A 26,970-nucleotide genomic window follows, 5' to 3' on the forward strand; every position below is an offset into this window, starting at 1 on the left:
TTATTATTATTATTATTATTATTACAGGATTTATATAGCGCCAAAAGTTTGTGCAGCACTTTACAACATGAGGGCAGACAGTACATTTACAATACAAATCAATGCAGGAGGGATCAGAGGGCCCTGCTTGTTAGAGCTTACAATCTAGAAGGGAGGGTCAAGTGGAAACAAAAGGTAATAACTGTGGGGAGTGAGCTGATGGAGGAAATTAAAAAAAAAGTTGTTAGGTGTGGGTAAGGTAGGATTCTCTGAAAGGAAAGGTTTTCAGGGATGGTCTAAATGCTAATAGAGTAAGAGATAAGCAGACGGATTGGGGTAGAGCATTCCATAGGATTGGAGAGGCGTTGGAAAAGTCCTGGAGGTGAGCATGGTGATGAGGGAGCTAAAGAGCAGGAGGTCTTGAGAGGAACGAAGAGAATGAGTAGGTTGGTATTTAGAGACTTGGCTAGTGATGTAGCTGGGGGCTAAATTGTGGATGGCTTTGTACGTAGTTGTTAGTATTTTTAATTTAATTCTTTGGCCAAGTGGAAGTCAGTGGAGGGATTGACAGAGAGGAGTACTAGGCACAGAGCAATTGGTAAGGTGGATGAGTCTGGCAGCAGCATTCATGATGGATTGTAGAGGCAAGCCAATGAGAAGGGAGTTGCAGTAGTTGAGGCGAGAGATGGCCAGCAACTGAATTAAGAGCTTTGTTGTGTCATTGGTTAGAAAGGGGTGTATTTTGGAGATGTTGCGGAGGTTGAGGTGGCAGGATTTGGACAGTGATTGGATGTGGTGCTTAAAGGAGAGTCCAGGACTACACCTAGAACCTTGGCATGTGGGGATGGGCTTATAGTTGTGCCATCGATTTTGACAGAGATATCAGGGGAAGGGGCATATGGGGAGGAAAAATGTATAAGTTCGTTTTGGATTGAGCTTGAGGAAATGGTGTGACATCCATACTGATATATCTGATAGTAAATTAGTGATATGTGAGGAGACAGAGGGAGTGAGCTGAGGGGTAGAGAAATAGATTTGGGTATTGTTAGTGTAGAGGTGGTATTGGAAGCCATGGGAGGCTATCAGCTGACCCAGGGAGGAGGTGTAGATTCAAAATAGGAGAGGTCCAAGAACAGAACCTTGGGGGACCCCAACTGAGAAAGCAAAAGGAGAGGAGGAAGTAGAATTGTAAGAAGTGCTAAAGCTGCAGTTGGATAAGTAGGAAGAGAATCAGTGAAGAGTACAGTCACGGAGACCAAAGGTGTGGAGATTTTTGAGGAGGAGGGGGTGGTCAACCGTATCAAAGGCAGCAGAGAGGTCCAGGATTAGGAGTATAGAATAGTGTTGATTGGTTTTGGCGATTAGTAAATAGTTTGTTAGTTTTAGGAGAGCAGTTTCTGTGGAGTATTGAGGACGAAATCCAGACTGAAGGGATCAAGAAGGCTATTATCAGCGAGGTGGATGTTCAATTTGGTTGTAGACCAGGCGTTCGAGGAGTGTTATTCTAGTCATTGAATGAAACCAAGCATCTAATTGGTTTCTGTGGCTACTATTTAACACTGACTTTACTTTCTCATAAATTAACCCAGTAATTAGCACCCTCTGAGATATCACCTGATACATCAAAAAGCATTCACAACTGCATTCACAATTCATTACTTTTCTTGTTTCAGTTTGAAAGTGTAAGCCTGTTTTTCACATCCAACTCTGTTCCTCTGATTTATTTCCTTTAGCCCTTGGGTTATCAAATATGGTGGTATTAAGATCAATGATGACATGCAATAACATATATCAACCAATAGGGTTTCACCTCTTGTATGTTTACAGCAGTCTAAACAATGAAAGTTGACTGCTGATGGGTTACCATGTGTTATATTGCCTGTTATTTCTAAAATATTCATATGAGGGAAGAGATAAATATAAACATTTATAATGTGTATTCCTCCAACATCTCTAAATCACAATCGTTGGTCACTCCTGAAGCTCCAGTATTACAATGGTAATGTTAAAAATATGCTCAGGAGAAATTAAAATCCTAATTTGTTAATGCCCCTCTGTTTACTAATAGAGTATCCCAGAGCTCCTTGATTTCTTCAAGACTGAGAACTGTAGTTACAAATTATACATACAGCCCTGACTGCTAGCAAAATTTAATGTTAAAATGTGACCATAATACTATATACGGTATTTCTCTTTGGGATTTACTGGTATAAAACTGAACTCTAGGTAAATATAATGGACACAAATGAATGCAGCTCTGTAATCATTAATGTATCGTTACATGTACTTTTAAATGCAATATATGTAAGTTGCTGAATTTTATCAGCCTTTTACAGATCCTGTATAAGAGGGCTGGGGTGTGAGAGGAAGAGGCAGTGCAAGGAGCCAATCCATTCTTGTGATAAGAAGAAGCACATTGATAGGATTATAAAGTAGAGTGACAGAGAGAAGAGCTCATCTATGCAGTTTATGTTACTGTGCACTAACAGGCTGGGGTGGGTTCCCATTGACCTAGACTCAGAGGAAATGGATTGGATAATACTGGCTAACAGGTTGAGGACAGCTAGTGGCAGAAAAAAGTAGGGAAATTCCTTTATTGAAGCTGTTTATTGCAGCAATCACTGTTTTTTTTTTTTTTTTTTTTTAATGGGCATTTTAAATTTGTTAATTTTAGCTGGAGATCTGCTTTAACTCATATAAATAAGTAGAAAAATGCCTTCTTGCTTACAAAAAGGCTATAGGAGGTGGGGGATTCCCCCATGTTACTACACAGAATAGCTCCAATAGGGGATTTCCAATTGTTGAGCAGCCCTTTAACCTATAGCTATTTCAAATCAGTAATTTTGTAATGAAAGCCTAAGATAGCAGTGAATAATAGAAAGCCCTTATCTCTTGTAAATAAAGCACCTTCCATATACTAGATGAGCTATTAAAATTATATTTTTTTCTGCTGAAAGTGATTTACTACACAACTTCTTGAGAGAAGTATATTAGAGTAATTATAAAATGTCACTGTAACGCTGGTTTATTAAATGTCACTTACAGTCTATGCAGTTCTGGGAATAAGTGTCACACACTTCATTAGGAGGCAAAAACATATTATCCAAACTCTGAACAAAATAACAAGGAAAAAATGATTCACATAACAAAGAATTTAAATAAATTGGTGTGCCTTTACAGAAATCTTTTCTACAAAAGGCCTGGTTGAGTTTCACTTGAATATAGCATCAAGTACATTTGTAAATACAGAAAACAAATTAATTGTCTTTGGAAGATTGTTTATGTTAATTTGATTTAGAAAATAAGAACAGATGTAATGTCAGAGGCTAAAATGCAACACAAGAAAGACTATTATTGAGACAGAATTATTAAGACTAGTGAAAAAAGTCCTGGAAAAATGGCATACAAAATGAAATAAGGAATTTAAATATAAATGATACCTAGGGACCAATTAACAGACCTCTATATTACTCCAGCAACAGACAGATGACATTGTAATTTGATTAACTCACTGAAAACATAGTACCGTATATATCAGTTCTACCTATAATTCACTTTTTTTCTCTTCCACCATCACAGCCCATGCTATGTCTGAGTGGTGGCTGTACTTCTGAATGTTATTATAGCTACCATCAGTTATTGAACTATGTTTTTTACTGAATGTGACAATGAAGTCTTGATCAATAACCCACCCACAAACACTCCTTTCTGCCTCCCTAAAGATTACTCCTGTATTCCCTACATTCCTATTTAAGCATCTGAGGCCAGGTACACACAGTCAGATTTGCTGATGGGAAATATGTGATGACAGGCTGTTGGTAGAAAATCCGACCGTGTTTATGCTCCTTCGGACAAATGTTGGCTAGCAGATTTTAAAACTTTCCGCAGACAAATGTGTGTTGTCAGATTTTCCGAGCGTGTGTACACCAGTCCGTTGGACAAAAGTGTGAAGTACAAACACACATGCTAGAAAGCAAGGATGAGCCAGAAGCGGTCGGTCTTGTAAACTAGCTTTCGTAATGGAGAATTAACTTTCGGCAAATTATGAAATCTCGAAATGCAGCGCACATTCCCTTCTTTATAAATGGGATAATAATGAAGCTGCTTTGCTGGTGATACTGATGGAGCTATTGCAAACAAATTGTCAAAGGCTGTTTTTTCTAGTGATATCAAGAATACTATTATTATATATTATATATTATCCCATAGTTCTTAAGAACAAAGATACAACTATGTTGGTGTCCCTTGTCAATTTTACATTGTATTTTTTTTAAATGTGTAATATCAATCACATTTCCAAACACCCCAGAGGACGGCTGTTTAGTTGAAACGCGTCAGTTGACCCCCTTACAGACATCGCTACTTTCTGACTATGTTATTACGATTGAACCAAATGTGAGTGTCATTTTATTAATATTTTTTAATAAATTGGATGTTAAAACGGTATCAAGCTATGCTAGTTTTCTACTTCCATGGTCTTTGATACCTGAGCCCCCTATTTTCGTGGGATGAGCACTATAGGAGGATCGCTACGGATGATTTCATGACCTGAAGACTTGTGGGAGATTACATACTAGATGTATGATTATCTGGTTTGCTAACCTACAGGCCCATATGACTCGAGAGGCGTAAGCCTTCCTCTGAGTCCACGTCATTTGGTAAGCCTCCCCTTCTTTATCACGGTGGTGGTGGTATTATTCTACACATCAGAAGTTGAATTTCACCTTTTTTCACATCACCTCAAGTTTGGAATTGTGATTGATATTACACAGTTCAAGGACTGTTAGACGTTCACTTGATGGACTGTATATGTTAAATTAATTATATTTACCTTAACCTTTTGTGTGCATGAGGTTCATGCACTCTTCCACCTGGGAGTAAGATCTCTTGATATACAACGGAATTTACACATATTTTCTTTTTTTGAAGTGTATGTAATTTTCTTTGCTTGAATTAGTGCCTTACTGGTTCATGTGGTTTATTGCCACCTAAGCGCTACACTTTTTTGTTTTAATTTTTGCATGTTACTGTGTAGTCTTCAGTAGTATTGGCAGCTGGGTAGAACACATCTTTTCACAGCGCAGTATTTTCTTACACCTTTATTTTTTTAAATGTAACTGCCTACTCCCAAACTGTCATTTGAAGTAAAAAACATAGCCAAATATTATTCTACACAATTTTTTTATTGTGCATTATAAAAAAAAAACATTAGACATGCTATCTGCCAATAGAACTTAACCAAAAAGTGCATTCTATGCATCCAAAAATATAGAAAATATACCAAATCAAATCATTAATCAACCATTATTCGCACAGTGGTGTGGTGGTTAGCACTCTCACCTAGCAGTAAAAGGGTTGCTGGTTCAAATCCCAACCACGACACTACCTGCCTGGAGTTTGCATGTTCTCCCTGTGCCTGCGTGGGTTTCCTCCGGGTACTCCGGTTTCCTCCCACACTCCAAAGACATGCAGGTAGGTTAATTGGCTTCTGTCCAAAATTGCCCTTAGTATATGAATGGGGACCTTAGATTGTGGGCTCCTTGAGGGTAGGGACCAATGTGAGTGTGCAATGTACAGGGATAGGGGTAGACACTCACTCAGATTGAACTGGATGGACTGGTGTCTTTATTTAACCTTACTAACTATGAAACTATGAAGGCCAATAATAAATAACACCTTATCTCCTCCGATTCCACAACATGTCTGGTTGCCGAACGGTCATTCAGAAATTAACTGAAAAGCATTAACTGAAAAGAGCAAAATTAAAAGGGTGAAATGAAAAGCATCAATCGACACTCAACAAACTTATACTTATATGAAATTAGCAGAAGGAGCCCAAAGGGTGGCACTAGAAAGCTGAAAAATCACATAGTACATCAGTATGTTCGTGTTTGTTGGCAGACAAATCCTTGCTGTTTGTATGCAAATTTGGGCCAATGCCCTTTGGACAAGAGTCCACGGTTTTGTTAGTAAACAATCCGATCGTGTGCACGAGGCTTTAGCGGTTGACTACTAAAGGCAAATAGGCTGTTCACTTTACAGGTGAATTTTCCCTTAGCTTAATAAATACGGAAAAAATTCACTTTGTAAAGAGTACCAAACCATGCGCATGGTTGTGCACATAATTGGAAGATGGAAGTCAGCAGAGATTCACCTAACGCACGTAGCTAAGGGAATTGCCCCTTGAAAAAAAGTGAACATCCTAGTTGCCTTTAGTAAATCCACCCCTAAGAATAACATTTCCAGAGAGTATACTGCACCAGTTTAGCCGCAGTGCCCTTTTAAGAAGTCACATCCATTCCACTTGTTCAGTCAACTCCCTGCTCTCTCTAACACTCTCCACAGATACAACATATGACTGTAGTGTGAGCACATTATCACTGTCATGTACCTGAGTGTGAATCCCATGATGACAAAGGTGGCTTCGTGCACAATTCCTATCCAATCACTCCTGGTAGTGAGAACATGGACTGCTAGGGCAGCAGAGGGGCACAGGTGCCAGGAAGCTGGAGCAGTGAACTTAAGCTTGGAAGCGCAGAGAGCCACCAGGTAGAAGTATGAAGTCAGTTCACCAGCTGGGTTCAGCAGCAACCAGGCAGACAGATACAGGATCACAATCAGGTTTCAGATCGGAGACAGGCAATGACTGGAAAAGTGCTGGTGGTGAGGTACAAAGTCAGGAGGTCATGTCATGGTCAAAAGTCCAGGCCAGGGTCCGTAACACAGATGAGCAGCAGACATAACAGACAAGGGAAATCCAAAGAGAAGAGTCAGACTTAGCCGGGTCAATAATAAGATCAGCAGGTACAGGAATACAGGTCACAGGGATCATAGCTGAAGACAATCTGGCAATGAGGCTAGTCAGACCTTAGGTTTAAATAGGCTGCTGGTCACCAGGATCTGTTGGCATGCCCGTGCATGTACTTTTGCTCTGAGGCCGTGCCTGCTCATGTGCACAGGAATGAGTACTTGCTGCAAGGAAATTAACACTTGCTGCACAAGGTTTTTATCTGTTCTCTAAATTTGTAAAAGGTCTGACATAGCTTCTGCTAGTTTGTTGTGCACTTGATAAGTTTTCAAAAGCTGTGAAGAAGTCATGTAATTTATCTTACTGCAGAGCTGCACAGGGAGCTTCTCTCTGATCCATGCTTCCTCACATCTGTCATATTATGCTAACGATATTATGGAAAATTAGGAGAAAATGGTGTGTGCAAAAAACAATGGATTATGCATGCTAATACAATGATGATTTTCATACAGTTGTGCTCCACAGTGTGAGCCACGGCTAATACTGTATGCTACTTTTGTGAATATAGAGCTGGTATAAATTATATGTGTTCCAAAATATTTGAATGTGTATTAAATATGCAATAAAGAGAGGGAGTGGTTAAATGTGGCTCACTGTGAGGTCACTGCATTGCCATTAATTTGTATGGTGACCACATTAATTCATTTTAGTTTAATCTAGCATGGGGTTATCCTATTGACAGAATATAGGTAGAAAGTAATAAAATTCTCGTGAGCCTCAATCAACACAAAGCCTAATAGATATCACTAACCAGCTGCAAGTGTTACACACCTCTCATAGACAAAAATAATAAATTATATGCAGCACTTTAGAATATTACACAATAAATGCGTGATGAAAATGAAAACAAACACATGTAGTGTTAATGTGACATAAGTGACATATGTCACATAAATGTGATATGACAAAAATAAAACAATAAATATGTCAATTAAAACATCAATAATAAAGTGCTCATGTGCATCCAAGTGCTTTGTAACACTGAGTCAGTATCTGGTGGTATATAGAGAGCAACACTAGTCCCACGCAAAAAAAAAAAAAAAAAGTATTTTTTAAACAATGCTGTGACAGTCCTGTTGAAAAAAAGTAGATATGCGTGGTATCCAGTAATAGCACTGCTGACATGCTTATAAATCCATGCGTCTAGAAATGATTGACAGGTGTTGCAGATCATGCATTTGTGCTCTTATTCCAGTGACCCCCTAGGTATTGAATGCTCACCTTGGATCGTGTGACATAGCAATTTCACTCAGTCAATACACGCTTGTGAACCACCCCAGGTTCTAAAAATGGTTTTAAAATGGTGACAGATTCCTTCCCATGCAGTATCTCGGGAATAATGAGAAGCAATATCACACTATTGAGGCTTTTTATTTCCCATTATTCCCGAGATACCGCGTGGGAAGGCCAGGATCCTGTCACCATTATAGAACCCAGGGTGGTTCACAAGCGTGTATTGACTGAGCATAATTGCTAAGTCACACGCTCCAAGGTGAGCATTCAATACCTAGGGGGTCACTGGAATAAGAGCACAAATGCATGATCTGTAACACCTGTCAATCATTTATAGATGCATGGATGTATAAGCATGTCAGTGGTGCTATTACTGGATACCACACATATGCACTTTTTTCAACAGGACTGTCACATCATTGTTTATAAAAATACTTGTTTTTTGCATAATAGCACTTTTTGCTATTTAAAGTGGGACTAGTGTTGTTCCCTATATACCACTGGACACTTATATCTGTGTTACAAAGCATTTGGATGCACATGAGCAATTTATTATTAATGTTTTAATTGACCTATTTATTGTTTTATTTTTGTCATATCACATTTATGTCACATATGTCACTTACGTCACATTAATACTACATGTGTTTTTTTTTTTTTTCAGCACGCATTTATTTCGTAATATTATAAAGTGCAGCATTTAATTTATTATTTTTGATAGAATATAGGTAGATTGCTTGTTTTTTTTTTGTTTTTTTTTAAATAAGTATAATTCATCAGAATGTGTAAGCCCTTGTACACACGGTCAGACATTCCGACAACAAAATCCGTTGGATTTTGTCCGACGGATTTTGTCCAAAACTGGTGTTGCATACACACGGTCAGACAAAGTTGTCAGAAAATCTGATCATTCGTGACGTGATGACATTATTTAGTTACAACAGGACTACATAAAGGCTAGTAGCCAACAGCTTTGGTCTAGGAATTTGATCTGAGCATGCGTGGCACTTTGTCTGATCGGAATTCTCTACAAACGATCGGACAAAGTCTGATTGGATCATGTTGTCGGAAAATTTTTATATCCAGCTCTCCAACTTTGTTGGTCGGACATTCCGACGGAAAAAGTCTGATGAAGCCCACACACGGTTGGATTATCCGACAACACGGTCCAATCGGACATTTTCTGTCGGAATGTCCGACCATGTGTACGAGGGCTAAGAGTATCACACTTGTTAAGATGGTAAGCTATGGTGCAGTTGAGTTACTAAAACTAGAGATTTTAACATCTGGTGCAGCTGTGCAAGAGAGACAATTAGCTTCTAACTTCAGTTTGTTCAATTAAGCTTTTACAAAAAAAAAATGGAAGCTGATTGGTTTTTATGCAGAGCTGCACCAGATTTTGCACTCTCCAGTTTTAGTAAATCAACCCAAAAGTGTGAAATCACGCCTGGTAAATATGAAAAGCTGCTATACTGTGCTGTACGTGTACTCGTTCTCTACTGTGATGATCACAATAAATATCAATTATGATGTTTGTGATGATAAATACACACACTTATTTCTCAGTGATAATTTTTTATGTTAGAGAATACAAAAAATCTGATGTTTAATCATTTAGCTCTTTAAAATGTGTACAGGCTTTTTAATACCAGGTTTAAAGCATTATACCCCTTGCTGAGGTAGGGATTGCTCTGAATTGAATTATCTAGCTCAAACATAAAAGCCAGCATGCACAAACGACATTGCTACTTCACAGATACAGTACATGCTTTAATGCGGCAAGCACAGGAATATTTTCGTTCTCTGCTGCTCGGTGCAACCTCCAGTGGTAGACTTGAAATTTACATCCAAAGGCCACTAGAGTCTTATTGTACTACAAGAGCTTTAATATTTCATTCCTATGTACCATATATTTGTGTTCTCATGTCAATAAATATAATTCTTGAGAAGTGTTTGTGGAATTCTTTGAACTCCAAAATTATTAAAAAATAAGACAACACAATTTATAGCTAACACACAAGTCTGCACAATGGCTACTAGTGGAATATGAATGCAGGCTTTATTTGCAGTGTAATTAAAGTCAGATAGATAAAGTACCCTGGCAAGTAGCTGAGAGATTTAATAAGTATTTTCTGTGTGGTGGGCTGACTTGATTACTAATATTCATCTTATATGTCACAGTTGGGGTTCTGTGCTCTTGCATGCTTAATACCTCCCGCTTGCCATCACCCTTGTATTTATCAACAGATAAATATTGTCTTGTTCCAAGGTATTCAGTTTTGTTAAAAGCTGTTATTATATTTATTAGAGACAAGCAATGATGTGCTAAGTGTATTATTTTTGGCAGAATAACGTGCATACCTCTGTATAACACAATGGCCATGAACCTGTAATGAATTAATCTGTTTGTATTTTTATATGTACCCAAAACGTTGGTCCATTAATGGTCAGAACCCACCAGTGATAGCTAATATTATGACCAGTGTGACATGCTGTGGTTTTATATTTTTGTCTTACGTTGTAAAGAAAAATATCAGATAAGAGATGTCAGAATGTCAGAAATATTTTGAAAACTGTAAATCTAGTTTGCCTTGCTTTCTTCATGGCATGGTTGTGAACAATGTGAATGATAATGTTTATAAAAGAGAGAGGAAGATTGTGATGAAATCTAGGTGGACTTAACAGTAGTCTGCCACTCTCTGTAGACATGCGAAAATTAGTTGCATTGGTGAAAATAACTCTGTGCCTTTAAATCCTATAAGAAAAAAAAATTGATCAGATCATTAGTGATTAGTGAGTTTAGGAGCTAAAGTGCGTAGGTGTTTGTGTTAAATGCACCTGTTTCCATTTTAACACATCACTGTTCAAATGAATACATTTAAAAGGAAGGCATACATTTGATAAGAAAATGCTGCATTTGATCTGCCCAGTCTGCAGTTCAAATTCTTTTAAATACGTATTCTTCTACATATTTTTGGTAAAAAAAATTGCAATAAGCGATTGATTGGTTTTCGCAAAATAATAGCGTTTACAAAATAGGGGATAGTTTTATGGCATTTTTATAAATATTTTATTTTTATTTTTAAATGACGGTGATCAGCGATTTTTATTGTGACTGCGACATTATGGCGGACACATCGGACATTTTTGACACATTTTTGGGACCATTGTCATTTATACAAATGCACTGATTCCTGTGTAAATTACACTGGCAGTGAAGGGGTTAACCACTAGGTGGCAGTGTAGGGGTTGAGTGTGTCCTAGGGGCGTGTTGTTAATTGTGGGGGGCGTGGTTATGTTTTACAGATCACTGATCTCTGCTCCAATCACAGGGAGCAGAGATCAGTGTCACTTGTTGCTAGGCAGAACGAGGTGATGCTGTTTACAATGGCATCTACCCGTTCTTCCTCTTCATGAGGTGATCGCGGGTATGCCTGTGGACCCGCGACCAGACTCATGGAGCTTTCCGCGGACGCACAAGCTGGCCCCCACCACCTCTTAAAGGGCAACGTACAGGTACGTGATTTTGCCTGTACGTGCCCTTCTCCTGACATATATCGGCGTGAGGCGGTCGGGAAGTAGTTAAAATGACACGGGGTTGCAATTGCTGGCAACCGGATTTAAAAAAAATAAGAAAAAAAGGTCCTTCAGGTCTGGTATAGATTTTAGGGGAACCCCATGCTAAAATTAAAAAAAAATTGCCATGGGATCCCCCAAATTTATACTAGACCCTTATCCGAGCATGCAGCCTGGCAGGTCAGGAAAAGGGGGAATGAGCGAGCAGCCTCCCCTCTTAAATAATACCAGGCCACATGTCCTCAACATGTGGGGATGGGTGCTTTATTGATGGGGACAAGGGCCTCTTCCCGACAACCCTGGGTTGTGGTTGTCAAGGTCTGCAGGTGGAGGCTTATCAGAATATGGAAGCCCCCTTTAACAAGGGGGTCCCCAGATCCCACCCCCACCCATCCCTTTTTACCAAAATGAGAATGAAAGAAAAACAGGAGACAGTTTTTGACAAATCCTTTATTAAAAAAGAAAAAAGTGTTCCTTGATGTAAATCCACCGTCAATCATGCCGCCGAACAGACCCATCAAATAGAAAAAACAAAACCACTTCCACCTTCTGGGAGGCCTCACATGGACTGCTCATCCTGCACTTTGACAGATCTTATATAGGTGGGGGGCATCCAATTACGTCACTCGGTGGCCTAGTATGGACTGGCGGGGACCCCATGCCGTTTTTTTTTTTTTTTTAAAGCTGCAATTGTAACCTCGAGTCATTTTAAATGGGATTTTGTTTGTAGAATTGGCAGTTTTGCTGTAGCATGTTCTGTATATGCTACAAATGCACCACTTTACAGGCACATTAAGGGGGGCCCCCAAGCACAGTATTTAAAGGAATATTTTTTATTTTCACTTTCGGCATCATTAAAATCACTGCTGCTGAAAAAAACATTTTTAAAAATTTTTGTTTTATTGATACATGTCCCCCAGGGCAGTACCCAGACCCCCATTACCTCTTTTATGGTCAATTACTTGCAAATAGTTTTTTTCTTTATTTTTTTGTACCAGCCCTTTTTTTATTCAGCTGACAGCACAAAACCCATTGACAGCTGATGACTCATCGGTTGTTAAGGACATGGCGGCCAGCCTTGTTCCGTAACAACCAGCTTACACTCTGCCCTGATTGGGCAAGGCTTTGCCCAATCAGGGCCCAAAATGCACTGTGAGGCACTCGTGCATTGCAGGGTGTTCGTCTGGGTGAACACCCAGCAAATTTGGTGATCAGCAAATGGCTGAACACGCAAATGTTCAGTCCCAACTCATGCTCGGGCCAAACCGTTCACCCATCCCTAGCTATAAATATGTCCATAATAAGGGTGTGCATTTTAGGAGGCCAGATATGGCAGTTCATTCCCAGCAGGACTGCCTGCAATGTAGGAGAGAAGGAAATGTTAGTAACAGAGTTCATGAAAGCTGCAACATCAGTCCACAATTTTCAGAGTTTAGGACATTTCCACCATCTGTGATAAGTTGAGCCTTTTTGCCCACATTGCCTGCAACAATATGGGGAATGGAAATTTCTTTACCTACATTTGATATGCATTTTAGACCATAACAAAAACTGGAAAACAACATCTGTACAAATGAAATTATATTATTGCTTATTGCAAACAGAACTGCATCCTATGAGGTTCATTTGGATGAAGATGCAATTGCTCACTTGCTATATTTTTTCATATACTACTACTATCATTTAATTAAGGTTGATCCAAGCAATAACCTAGTATTTTCCAAAAGAATTTAACCCCTTCCTGACTGGCCTATTTTTTGCGATATGTCACTACATCCCTTTAACTGACAATCGCACGGTCGTGCAACGCTGTACCCAAAAATTGAAACAAAACTTATGTCCTTTTTTTTCCCACAGCGATTTCTTTTGGTGGTATTTGATCATCTCTGCAGCTTTTATTTTTTACACTATAAACAAAAAAAAGTGACAATTTTGTAAAAAATATAATAAATATCCCCAAAAATGTTTAAAAAAAATCACATTTCTTCATCAGTTTTGGGCAATATATATACTTCTACATTTTTTTTGTAATAAAAATCGCAATGAGCATATATTATAAATTCAAGATTAATCACTGCGCTAGTAATGGTAATGAAGCATCTGACATAAATTGTGTGGTGACAATAAGAAACATAAAATATAATGGTACGCAGCGATACAAATATAGTATTACAAATAAAAGTCCATAGTGTTTGTAAGAAGGTCCTTGTTCAGGGGAAAAAGCTGGAATCACCCAGAGTGTAAACAGAAATACAAATTCGGTGAATACTGACTGATCTTCCATCGAACATGAACACATCAGGCCTCTTACCAAAAAGAATGGACCACTTAATCAAAGGTAGCCAAACAGGCATGATAAAGCCACAGAGCCACAAAACCATTAATGGAGATCACAGATGGCTGGGTCTTGTAGTCTCACCAAATAATCAGAGGTGCATGCATAAAATATAAAAGAAGGAACTACTCATGATGTAGTATTATAAAACCAGAGTATATTTATTTCAAGAAAAATTCAGGGTACTGACATTTTATCAAATAAAAACGAGCATGTATAGAAAGCAGCAGTCTGTATAAGCAGCATTTGTTTCCAACCACAAAGATGGACGCTGTCGATACGTTGCAGCGTCGTGACGTCAGGACTTAACCCAATAAGCATATATTGATTGGTTTGCGCAAAACTTATAGCGCCTACAAACTATGGGAGATTTATGACATTTTTATGAAATTATTATTATTATTTTTTTTACTAGTAATGGCGGTGATCTGCAATTTTTATTGGGACGTCGACATTGTAACGGACAAATCGGACACTTTTGACATATTTTTGGGACCATTGACATTTATACAGTGATCAGTACTATAAAAATGCACTAATTACTGTGTAAATGTCACTGGCAGGGAAGGAGTTATAGGGGGCTATCAAGAGGTTAACTTTGTTCCCTCAGTGTGTGTTCTAACTGTAGGGGGAAGGAACTGACTAGAGGAGAAGACAGATGATCATTGTTCCTAGCTAGTAGGGACACACAATCTGTCTCTCCTCTCCTCACAGAACAGGGATTTCTGTGTTTACACACACGTCCTTGTTCTGGCTCTCGTGCCCACAATCGCATGTGGCCAGCGGTCATCACGACTGCCAGCCACATGCACCGGTTTCCCCACGCGCACCTCCAGCAGAATGCGCGCACCTGCTATCCCTTCTTAAAGGGCTGACGTACAGCTACAAAGGGGTCCCAGGAACATGCTGACCTGCCACAGTATAATGACAGCGGCTGGCCGGCAAGCAGTTAACTCACTAGCTCTACAGTGGTCTAATCTGTCATAATAATAGTGGTTTATTCTGCCACAGTTTATAGACACCTCAAAGGGCAACGCCACCTTCCTGGGGAAAAAAATGAAAATAAAAAAAATATAATATAGTGTATACAATTGCGACACAAATCATATTGTTTTTGAATGTTCATAAATATGACCTTTCCTTTTCAATCTGCAGCTTAGTAATTTTCTGAAAATGCAATGCAATATGGCTACCTGAACTTGTTCTGTATATAGAATGTATACTGAACGCCCCCCAGAAACATAATTTCCTGTTTGCGTGATTGGCTCACTGATTTTTCCCAGAAGTCTGCACTAAGATACAAGTCAGAATTAAGGTATCGCTTGCAACAAAAATTTCCTTTTTAGTGAGATACTTCCAATAGGAAATCATGTCGAAAGGGATGCAAACCCAGCAGCTTTCCTCATTAGAGACCTGTGGGTACACAACTTATTGATAATTATGAAACCACTCCCGTTAGACTCACTTTCCACCATGAATACAAACACACAGTTTTTTCAGAATAACAAAAGGTAGGAACCTGCAACAAAGTTGGTTAAAATCCTTGTAATGTACATAGATCACCCAGAATGGAATGTTTTTTTTTTCACAACAAAAGTAGAGTTATGCTTTAGCTTTTAAATTTCATTAAAGAACAGTGATAGTAAGGGTCATACCCTACAGAGCAAGAAATGCTTCTTATAGCCTTCCCCAAACCATATAGCTTGTTTTTAAATTGTTTACTCAATAACAAAGAGCAAGATTTACATCTCAAAAGCAAAGAATGAAGAGTCACGCCAATCATCTGATCCCATGAAAAGCAGATTCCCATGTATATGTTTTATCAGCACCTGATAATTGCACATTCATAGGTAAAGTGGATCTTCATGCTTTTTTAGTGAACATTCTTCACTCTTTTAGTAAATCAACCTCAATATCTCAATGTTAGTGCAAGTTCTATAAGCAATGCTATATGAATAAAGTGCTCTGGTGATTAATATGTATACCTTTGCTTTTTTTTTCTCTCAATAACAGACAGACTTTGAAAAAGATGTGGACATTGCTTGCCGGTCAGGTAAGAGCATATATCAACTGAAAAATCGATACAACTCTGTGAGAATAGTACAAGTTTATGATTACAAACAGAGACTGCTAGGTTCCCTGTTGCTGAAAAAAATGGGTAGCGCTCTTAGTAATTTTTCAAAATTGAGATAAAATGCCGCTTGTCACTGTGAAACATGCAACAGAAAGATTATTGTATTGTATAACTTGAATGTGAAACCACCAGCCAAACTCTAGTGTATATCAGGAATTCTAGTATTAACCATAAATCATAAAAACACATTTTTAAAGCTTTTATGGTAAAAATTTCACTTGAAGGATCCACTTAGCTGGCTTTGCAGTAATACTTTAAATTTTGCAATTCTGCTATTCATTACAGTCACTAAAGAATCTATGCAGTAAGAATATTGCTTAGCATTTCTAGAGCTGCTCCATGATATCATTATTAGCAAGACAAAGACCTCTGGGCCCCGTCATTTTCAGCTGCTATTGCTGAACAACAAACATTATGGCAAATAACAAATACTATAGCTTAGTAAACTGTGCCTATAATTTTAAACAAAATGCTTTGAGAGATGTTAACATTTTAGATTATTTGTGAGGAAATATACAGTAACAGATCAGCTACTGTTTTTATATTTTATATTGGCCTTACATTTCTTACTAAACATGATAATGTTTCTCTCTGCAGAACAAAAGGTTTTCTGGTTCCAGGAGAATAAAACATGTAATTTTAACCCCCCTGGCGGTATTCCTGAGTCTGGCTCAGGGTGGAAGTTTTATACCAAAAGCGGTAACCCTGAGCCAGACTCAGGACCGCATCGCTGAATGCAGGGGGAGGTTTACTTAACTTCTCCCTCGGATCCAGCGATGTCCCCCCGCTGTACGAGCGAGCCGCGCTCCGCTCAATTCATCACAGAGCCAATCTCCGTTCCCTGCGAGCGTTGCGACGCGCGGGGACGGAGATCGGCGCCAAATTCAAAAAGTGAAACACACAGTATACATACAGTATAATGTAATCTTACAGATTACATTGCTATATGTAATTTTTTCCAATCCCCTTTGTCCCTAGTGTTCTGCCCAGTGTCCTGCATGCAGTTTTATATTATAAAAACTGTTCTTTATGCCTGGAAACTGGAGATTGTCCATAGCAACCAAAACTGTCCCTTTACGTCAAAAATGATTTAAGACCAGCTAGAAAACAGAGATAATAAATTAGAATCACTCGCAGAATTGAGCGATAGTGATTTGTTGGGAGATATTGAAAAGTAATGACAGTGACAATTCTGCAACTGAGCAAATTTTAGTGTTTTTGATTTGATTACATTATTGAATAATTTTTATTATTGTTATATTATTATTTGGTATAATTATTTAGAGTTATTTATTATATTATAATTTATGATTTCATTTTTCAAACTTTATCATACCCGGGATGTCTGCTAGACTCTGGTTTGGACAGATTTAAGTGAGTTATTGCTAAGAATTACAGGACTACAATATAAAACGCCAAATTTTCATGCAAAATAATTGTACCGCTTTCAGCACCTAAAATCTGATATAATCATACCGCCAGGGAGGTTAAAGTGAAACTCTAGTTTTGTTGAGGAAAGAAACCACCCCATTCAGGGCATCTGTATACAGATTAGTACAAGAATTCATGCAAAGTGAATGTCAAATGCCCAATACAACTTTTTGTGCTAAAGTGTTAAAAGTGTTAAACTTTTCAAGTATTTTCATTTGGATGCTAATTTGGAAATATAGTCACATAATTAGTTCCAGTGTTGTAACAAGAAACACCATTGTGAAGTAAGAGTCGGGTTAAAAACTCCTAATCTCCATAGTTATGCAAGTATATGACTCAGAGAGTGTTGAAATTAGTAGGTCAGAATGACAGCCAATATATGGAAAGAAAGTTCAGCAATGGCATATATCCTTCCATATAGGTTTACTCTGTGGCCAGGGATACCACATTTCCCACAACAGCTACTAGTAATTTGACATAAAGTGTGATGTACATTTCTGGAACAGCCTTTAAGACATGTTCAAGTTCAATTAGACTAAAAACTCTAGCAACACTTGTGTAAAAAGTACTCTGACACGTCTGCAGAAAAAAAAGTGTTATGATTTCTTAGAAAATGGCTGCCGCCCCAAATTGCAATAAGAGCGCAAATAAATTACAAAGTAATGTGTGTATCAATTACTGTATATGTTACATCAAGGTTAACAATGCTGGCATTTACCTTTAAATCTGGCTATGTAGATGTATTAGAGATTATGTAATTAGATTTACAGATTAATTTCCTTTTGATGTCATGAATATAATGCAAATAATTAATTAATTACCGTTTAGGTATCAGGAAATCATGATTAAAAAAGTGCATGCTGCTCTGGTCAAATCCACACAGTAGTTGTTTGGAAAACTTTCCCTTACTTCCTCTCCTGGTGATGAAACAAGACAGATAAGACCAAGACATTTACAGAGGTTTTTACTCTTTTCCACTCTGAAATAAATTGCCCGTGCACCCCCCCCCCCCCCCCCACCACAATTTCATAACTCTTATTTAATCACTGGTAACCATATAGGAGTTTGTTAATGAATGCATAGAAAGACAGAAATACAAATCCAATATACAAAAAAGAAAGACAGAAATACAAAGCGACCCCACCCCGCTGCTATCCCTTCAAAAGGTTCAGAATGTCCTGAGACTGTCACAGTAGTCACATGACTAGGAGCCAGTCCTGCTGGATACTGACAATTAGCGGACCTGAGGGCTGTGTTTAACAGTTTGGTCTCTGTTCTGGGAGCGTGTATTGAGTGCACTCTCAGCACAGAAACATGGCTGCCCAGCTATGCATATATGCTGTGTGTGGGCATTTGGCCACCCTTTAGCCTCAGCACATATGTGTTACATGGGCAGCAACAGGTTAAGGAGGTTTTTGCTGTGAAACATCGAGAAAAATCAGACAAACATTTGCCCAGTTTTCTTACAGTGTGTATCCCAATTTGACAGGCAACCTTTCAGTTTTCCCCACCACTACACTAACATGCACTACCCCACTCTGACCCACTGCATCAACATGTTCTGGGGGGAATGATCAAAACTGGAGCAGACATAATCTGGAGCAGTTGTGTATAGCAACCAAACAGAGTCTATCTTCAGCTAGTTCAGTTACACTTTGAAAATTAAAAATAGAAACGGATTGGTTGTCATGACTAATTGCTCCCGAATCTGTCTCCTCCCGTTTTGATAAATTTCCTCAAATGAGGGAATTTATCAAAACTGGAGCAGACAGAATCTGGAGCACTGTCTCCACCACATATTGCTATTCATCTTATTCAAACAAACATTTCTCTGTAATCAAATACTACCATTAAATGCGTAGTCAGCATAGTAGTTTGATTTAATTTCCTTCTATGACAGATGGTGCTGCATGCATTAATAATTGTTTATGAAAATGATACATCTATTTCTGTTATTATGGGGAAATCCATGATGTCCAAAAGGAATAGTGTTTCATTTTTTTTCTACAAAAGTGATAGTATTTCATTTTCTTTTTTACGCCTTCAAGGTACAGTAGGTGACTGCGATATTGTGTCAATCTCGCCGCTTCTAGCGGTGAGATTGACACCCTATGAGCTCCGCCGTGGGAGTCAGCGCCGAGCTGGCTCGCATCGGGAAAGGAAAAATGTTTCTTTTCCTTTCCCGATAAGCGACAAGCATCGCTGGCCGGGTTGACACTGGTACGGGGATCTGAATTGGATTCCCACCAATACCAGGCACTGTGTTTGGTATGAATTCTAAGGGAGAACTCCACGCCAAATGTAAAAAAACGGCGTGGGTTCCCCCTTGGGAAGCATGACAGGCCCTTAGGTCCAGTAGGGATTTTAAGGGGAATCCCCTTCGCCGAAAAAAACCGCGTGGGGTTCCCCCCAAAATCCATACCAGACCCCTATCCAAGCACACAGACCAGCTGGCCAGGAAAGGGGGTGGGGACGAGCGAGCGCCCCCCCCAAGCCGTACCAGGCCGTGTGCCCTCAACATGGGGGGTGCACCTTGTCCCCATGTTGATGAGGACAAGGGCCTCTTCCCAACAACCCTGGCCGTTGGTTGTCGGGGTCTGTGGGCGGGGGCTTATCGGAATCCGGGAGCCCCCTTTAATAAGGGGGCCCCCGGATCCCGGCCCCCCCACCCTATGTGAATGAGTATGGGGTACAATGTACCCCTACCCATTCACCTGTGAACAAAAGTAAAAAAAAAACAACACACAAGGGTTAAAATAGTTTATTGCACAGCTCCGGGGGTCTTCTGTCTTCGGGGGTCTTCTTGCCGCTGATGCCGCCTTCCGTTCTTCTTCAGGAGATGTTGACTGGACGCTCTCTCCAGCTGCAATGCCAGGGACGCGGTGCGTGGCGACTTATATAGGGACAAGGGGCGGGGTCACCGGTTGATGTCACATGGTGAAACCGCCCCCTTGCGATGTCACAGTCCCGGAGGACCCCACCCCTTGCCCCTATATAAGTCGTCGCGCACCGCGTCCCTGGCATTGCGGCCTGAGAGAGCGTTGAGTCAACATCTCCAGAAGACGGCGGCGACGGCGATAGAAGACCGGGCTACCGCTAGTAAAAGAGCTGGAAGAAGAAGTGGTGGCCCGGCAAGAAGAACCGAAGAGGGGAACAAGACCCCCGAAGGCGGAAGAACAGGGCGGCGGCGACGAAGAAGAAAGCCGAGCTCCTCCGCTAGCAAAAGAGCTAGCAGAAGATAGCGGAGGAGTCCGGCGAGAAGACCCCCGAAGACGGAAGACCCCCGGAGCTGTGCAATAAACTATTAAAACCCTTGTGTGTTGTTTTTTTTTTACTTTTGTTCACAGGTGAATGGGTAGGGGTACATTGTACCCCATACTCATTCACATAGGGTGGGGGGCCGGGATCCGGGGGCCCCCTTATTAAAGGGGGCTCCCGGATTCCGATAAGCCCCCCGCCCGCAGACCCCGACAACCAACGGCCAGGGTTGTCGGGAAGAGGCCCTTGTCCTCATCAACATGGGGACAAGGTGCTTTGGGATGGGGGGGCGCCTGGCCCCCCTTCCCCAAGGCACCCCCCATGTTGAGGGCACGCAGCCTGGTACAGCTCAGGAGGGGGGCGCTCATTCGTCCCCACCCCCTTTCCTGGCCGGCCGGGCTGCATGCTTGGATAGGGGTCTGGTATGGATTTTAGGGGGAACCGCACGCCGTTTTTTTCGGCGAAGGGGATTCCCCTTAAAATCCCTACCAGACCTAAGGGCCTGGTATGCCCCCGAGAAGGCATGCAGGCTTCATGAGTCAGGCGACATTATCGCCTCGCTCTGTCTGCTATAGGAAAATTACATTTTCCTATTGCAGCCAGCGCAACGGTATCGCGCTGGTTAGAGGAGCCTGTCACTGGGAACCAGCGCGATACTGTCGCGCTGGAAACAAAAAATCGGTGGCACCTACTGTAGTAATCCAGTTGCCACCTTCATCCTAGTGCTTTATTCCGCTCTCTAAGATTAAGTGCTCAAAATTCCAGTAAGACACGTTTCTTACCAGCTTTTATAGATATGTGGGAAAAGGTACTGTTGATTCCTGTCCAGAGGGTGCCATCTAAGACATCGTTCTTGTCTTTAAAGGAACACATGTGAAAAAAATGTATGCCCTATTTGCTTGCAGTCCTGGACTAATATATTTTTTTTGCCCAAACTGTAAAATCGAATTTATATCTAGGAGATCTACCACCAAGCCATTTTTTTCTTATAACAAATATTTAGATGGAGAATATTATATAGATATTATTGACATTAAAACACAATTTTTTAGTTACTTCAGCCACCTAGGTGAAGCTACAATGCATCTGGAATGCATGTTGATGAGGACAAGGGCCTCTTTCCCAGAAACCTTGCCTAATGGTTGTGGGGCATTGGGGATGAAGAGCTTACTGGAAACTGGAAGACCCCTTAAAAATAAGGGAGCCAAAAAATGTCAGTGCCCCTGCATGAATGAGTAAGGGGTATGGGCTGCTATGGGTTTTGGGGAGGCCTCACACTTTTTTCTTTTATTTTTTTTACACAAGAATCTCCCTTAAAATCCAGACCAGACTCAAAGGGGGTTGATTCACTAAAACTGGAGAATGCAAAATCGGGTGCATCTGTGCAAAGAAGCCAATCAGCTTCCCGTTTTTTATCAAAACTCAATTGAACAAGCTGAATTTAAAAGTTGATTGACAACCATGCACAGCTGCACCAGATTTTGTGCTCTCCAGGGTTAGTAAATCAACCCCAAAGTGTTTTCTATAGAATTTGGGGTGACCAAAACCCCCTTTTTTTCATAAGATCCCCTTTAAAATCTATAGGGCCCAGTATGAATTTTGGGGAGGACCTCACTGTTTTTTTTTTGTTTTTTTGTTTTTTGTCTGCTATGTGTTTACATTCACTTGTCAGTCTGGAATATGCTGGCAGGGGGTGATTGACTGGTTGTTAATATGCCAGCAGATGTCGACTCCCTAACAACCAGGAGGAAGCTGTCTGATTTAGCAGTGGTAATAATACCACTGCTAAATTTTTCACTTTACTCTGCAGCTAGAGTTTCTTTCTGGCCAAGCACCCATTCATTAAACAGTTCAAGCAAAATTCTCTACAGACTATACAGAGTGTGGAAGCCTCCTCCATATTGTTTCCTCTGCTGGTTGAATGTTTTTAGCCTATTAACTCTAATGATCAAATTTTCTTAAGTGATTTTTCTCTTAAAATCAAATGTTAAAGATTGTTACATTTGTCTGACAAATGGCAACCAGGAAATTATTACATGCAAAAGTAACCAATCATTTCTGTAATGTATGTAATATGTGTGTATGTTAAGACATACAAAAAGCACCATTTTTTTAAAATAGGCCCCTTATTGTTTAGGTAAAAACATAAAAGGTGAGCCTCCTGCTTTAAAGACAGATGGAAACAACTATATACCCTCGCCAAGGAACTTGAGCTTCTATATAGATATCATGCTATGGCACTGTACAGTTCCCTTTCTTAAGCTCACAGTAGAGATTGGAATTAACCTCCTTACTGACAGTGAAAACTGAAAGAGTCCTTAGAATATTGAATGAAAAATTCCTTTCTTATAGTAACACAGCCACATTTATATTTGCCAATGAACTGAACCAATCTCTATGCCCTCCATAGATCTCTATTTATATCTCAAAAAACTAGATGGGTGCAGTGGCTACTTTGCCATCAAAGGTGTTAACATATTTTTAAAATTTGTATTTCATGTTGCTGATTGCTCCTACCTATGCATGATCTTGGTTGGCCTATATCCCCCTCCCTACACTTACTAGCTCTCCGTCAGACAAGTTTAAAGTGATAGTAAAGTCATTTTTTTGAAATAACAAACATGTCATACTTACCTACTCTGTGTAGCGGTTTTCCACATAGCAGCCTGATCCTCCTCTTCTCTAGGTACCCTGCCAGTGCCCCTGGCCCATCCTTCCTGCCAAGTGCCCACAGAGCATGCAGCTTGCGATGGGGCACCCAAGCAGGATATTTCCCAAGCCACAGCTCTGCGTGTCCAGTAACACACAGAGATGTGGCTTGGCCCCACCCCTTCTCTCTCATTGGTTCACTGGCTGAGATTTACAGCCAATGGCTCCCACTGCTGTCTTAGTCAATGAGGAGGGAGAGTCCTCAGAGAGCCGAAGCTCTTATGAACATTGCTGGATCAAGAACGGACTCAGGTAAGTATTAGGGAGGCTGCTGGGGGGGGGGGGGGGGCTGCTGCACAGAGAAGGTTTTTTTACCTTCATACATAGAATGCATGAATGTAAAAAAATGTCATTCTTTACAAACGCTGTAATGCTCCTTGTACAGAGGATGACATTTTAAGGTTATTGAATCCCTAAGGGCTAGTTTACACTTGCTTCAAAACATGACTTCGGACATGCTTCGTTAACCTCCCTGGTGGTATGATTATGTCAGATTTTTGATCCTCAAAGCAGTACATTGTTTTGCATGGACATTTGGCATTTTATATTGTAAGCCTATAATTCTTAGCAATAACACATTTAAATCTGTCCAAACAAGAGTCTAGCAGACATCCTGGGGATGATAAAGTTTTAAACACGAAATCATAAATTATAATATAATAAATAACTATAAATAATTATAACAAATAATAATATAATAATAATAAAAATGATTCAATAATGTAATCAAATCAAAAACACAAAAATTTTCTCAGTTGCAGAATTGTTGCGATCATTACTTTTAATGTTTGATATCCCTCAATTCTTCAAGTGATTCTAACTTATTATTGCTGTTTTCTAGCTGGTCTAAAACCACTTTTGATGTAAAGGGACACTTTTTGGTTGTTATGGACAATCTCCAGTTTCCAGGCAGAAAGAACAGTATATATAATATAAAACTGAATGCAGGGCACTGGACAAAGCACTAGGGACAACAGGGATGTGAAATAATTTGATACAGTAATGTAATCTGTAAGATTACAGTGTATTGTATGTCTTCTGTGTTTTTAACTTTTTGAATTTGGCACTGTGCTCCATCCCCATGCGTCGCAACGCTCACAGGGAACAGAGCCCGGCACTGTGATAGATCGAGCAGAGACACGGCTCACACACACAACGGGGAGACATTGCCGGATCCTGGGGACAAGGTAAGTAACTTTGCCTTGTCAGAGATTTTTAACAAAGCCCGTCTGAAGCCTTGTTTTGGAGCAGGTGTAAACTAGCCGTTAATGTGTGTTGAAGCCAAAGCAAATGTAAATGAGCCCTAAAAGATACTACTGCCCCAGGACCAGGTGGCTTTACTATTGTTTACTATAAGCACAAATCTCCCCTTTTGAGCCCTAGATCGAATTTGCTATTTAACCACTTAAGCCCCGGACCTATTTGCAGCTAAAGGACCAGGCCCCTTTTTGCGATTTGGCACTGCTTCGCTTTAACTGACAATTGCGTGGTCGTGCGATGTGGCTCCCAAAACACAATTGGCATCCTTTTTTTCCCACAAATAGAGCTTTCTTTTGGTAGTATTTGATCACCTCTGTGGTTTTTATTTTTTTTGCGCTATAAACATAAATAGAGCGACAATTTTGAAAAAAATGCTATCTTTTTTACCTTTTGCTATAATTAATATTCCCCAAAAATATATTAAAAAAAACATTTTTTTCCTCCCTTTAGGCCGATACGTATTCTTCTAAATATTTTTGGTAAAAGAATCGCAATAAGCGTTTATTGATTGGTTTGCACAAAAGTTATAGCATCTACAAAATAGGGGATAGTTTTATGGCATTTTTATTAATATTTGTTTTTACTAGTAATGGCGGCAATCAGCAATTTTTATTGTGACTGCGACATTATGGTGGACACGTTGGACAATTTTGACACATTTTTGGGACCATTGGCATTAATACAGCGATCAGTGCAATTAAAAATGCATGTATTACTGTAAAAATGTCACTGGCAGTGAAGGGGTTAACCACTAGGAGGCAGTGTGGGGGTTAAGTGTGACCTAATGTGTGGCTTGGCGTAATGTGTGGCTTGGTGTGTGACATCCCTGATCGTCTTTCCCTATGACAGGGAACAGACGATCAGTGACAGGCTCACTAGGAAGCATGTAGAGAGGTTTGTTTACACTTACCTCTCCCCGTTCTTCAGCTCTGTAACCCGATCACAGGACACCGGCGGCCAGCGGCGCACGCGTGATCCACGAATGGGGTCTTAAAGGGCAACATACCTGTACATGCTTGTGCCCAGCCGTGCCAACGTATATTGGCGTGAGGCGGTCCTTAAGTGGTTAAGTTCTATATTACAAGGTCATTACTCTCCCAAGGAGATACTTTTGGTCAGCATGTCTACTTCCAAAGCCAAATAAGGTATATTTTTACCACAAAATTATAGCCCTACTAATACTGTTTTCAAGATTGTCAGTATTGTCCTTGTTGACAGACTTGCCTCCATAATCTGAACCCTTATGTCCCCTAATCAATCAGGATTTATTCCTAACAGATTCTGGATAATATTCATCTAGTAACTAATATTATCCCAGATGCAAACCTGCACTTGAGAGTAGTCTTATTACTTAGTCTAATTATACACAACATTTTGACAGTCTCTTATCTTTTTAGTAAATCAACCCCAGTACTTTTGAGCCCCCAACAAATTTGAAGTTTTGTATTGCCCTTTTCAAGCAAAAATACCAGTTTACACTTTGCTTATTAGTTTGTTCCTGAAGTGAATATGTATAAATTGATTAAGTTGATCAAAGCAATTACACTATCAATAAATTATTATTATTTTTGAAATGCCAGATCTGTAAATGAATATGCAGCAATGCATTTCAGAATGTACTGGATTCCTAGCATAGTCTGTTTGTCTGATACATTAGTGCAGTGTGCATGGGTTTGGAATGTTTTTTTTGATTTGCAATTATACATATCTAGCCATTTGTCACATCCCCATATAAAATATAGTCATTGCCACTGAAATGTTTGTTCTCTGTTGAGAAGTCAAATCACAAGTATTTCATTTGCTGGCAACAGAAGAAGATCACCTATTTAAAGACAACTAGGAATAGAACTGAGTGCCCAGCAGAAGTTACAAAACACATTGCTCGAGGGAATAATTATTTTTGCTTGAACAGGAAAGTGTTTTCACTTCAGTGAACAAACAAATATGACATGTATCTAAGTTGGGAATAATGCTTTCACAAAAAGCAAATGAAAAATGCAGACAGAGAATGTGAATTGGTATTTGGTTTCAGGTTGTCCTTTAAACAAAGTAAAGCATGGTAGCCTTTAGGCAACAAAATGCAATATTTAAATACAAGCTAAATATCCTTAATCCAGTTCTGTACATAATTCAGTATTATTACAAACCACATACAGTACTGGACACTTCTGTAATTTACTTATATGCAATAAAAACATATTGCAGTGGATTTACTGAAGAAGTATAGGATGTTCACTTAGCTTAGTG

At 39.7% G+C, this 26,970-nt stretch overlaps 1 protein-coding gene across 4 annotated transcripts in view; it reads left to right on the forward strand.

Moving 5' to 3' along the window:
* ADGRB3 (adhesion G protein-coupled receptor B3) overlaps positions 1-26,970 on the forward strand; it is a 1,271,667-nt gene that overhangs the window by 1,191,803 nt on the left and 52,894 nt on the right. For all 4 annotated transcript variants that reach the window (XM_077487874.1, XM_077487872.1, XM_077487875.1 and 1 more), the window contains one exon: positions 15,945-15,984. In XM_077487874.1, the coding sequence (XP_077344000.1) occupies positions 15,945-15,984 (40 nt within the window). The remainder of the gene's footprint in view (positions 1-15,944; positions 15,985-26,970) is intronic.

This window comes from Lithobates pipiens, unplaced genomic scaffold (assembly GCF_037356315.1).
Source record: "Lithobates pipiens isolate NorthernLeopardFrog02 unplaced genomic scaffold, aLitPip1_a1.2 Scaffold_18, whole genome shotgun sequence".
Classification (NCBI taxonomy): domain Eukaryota; kingdom Metazoa; phylum Chordata; class Amphibia; order Anura; family Ranidae; genus Lithobates; species Lithobates pipiens.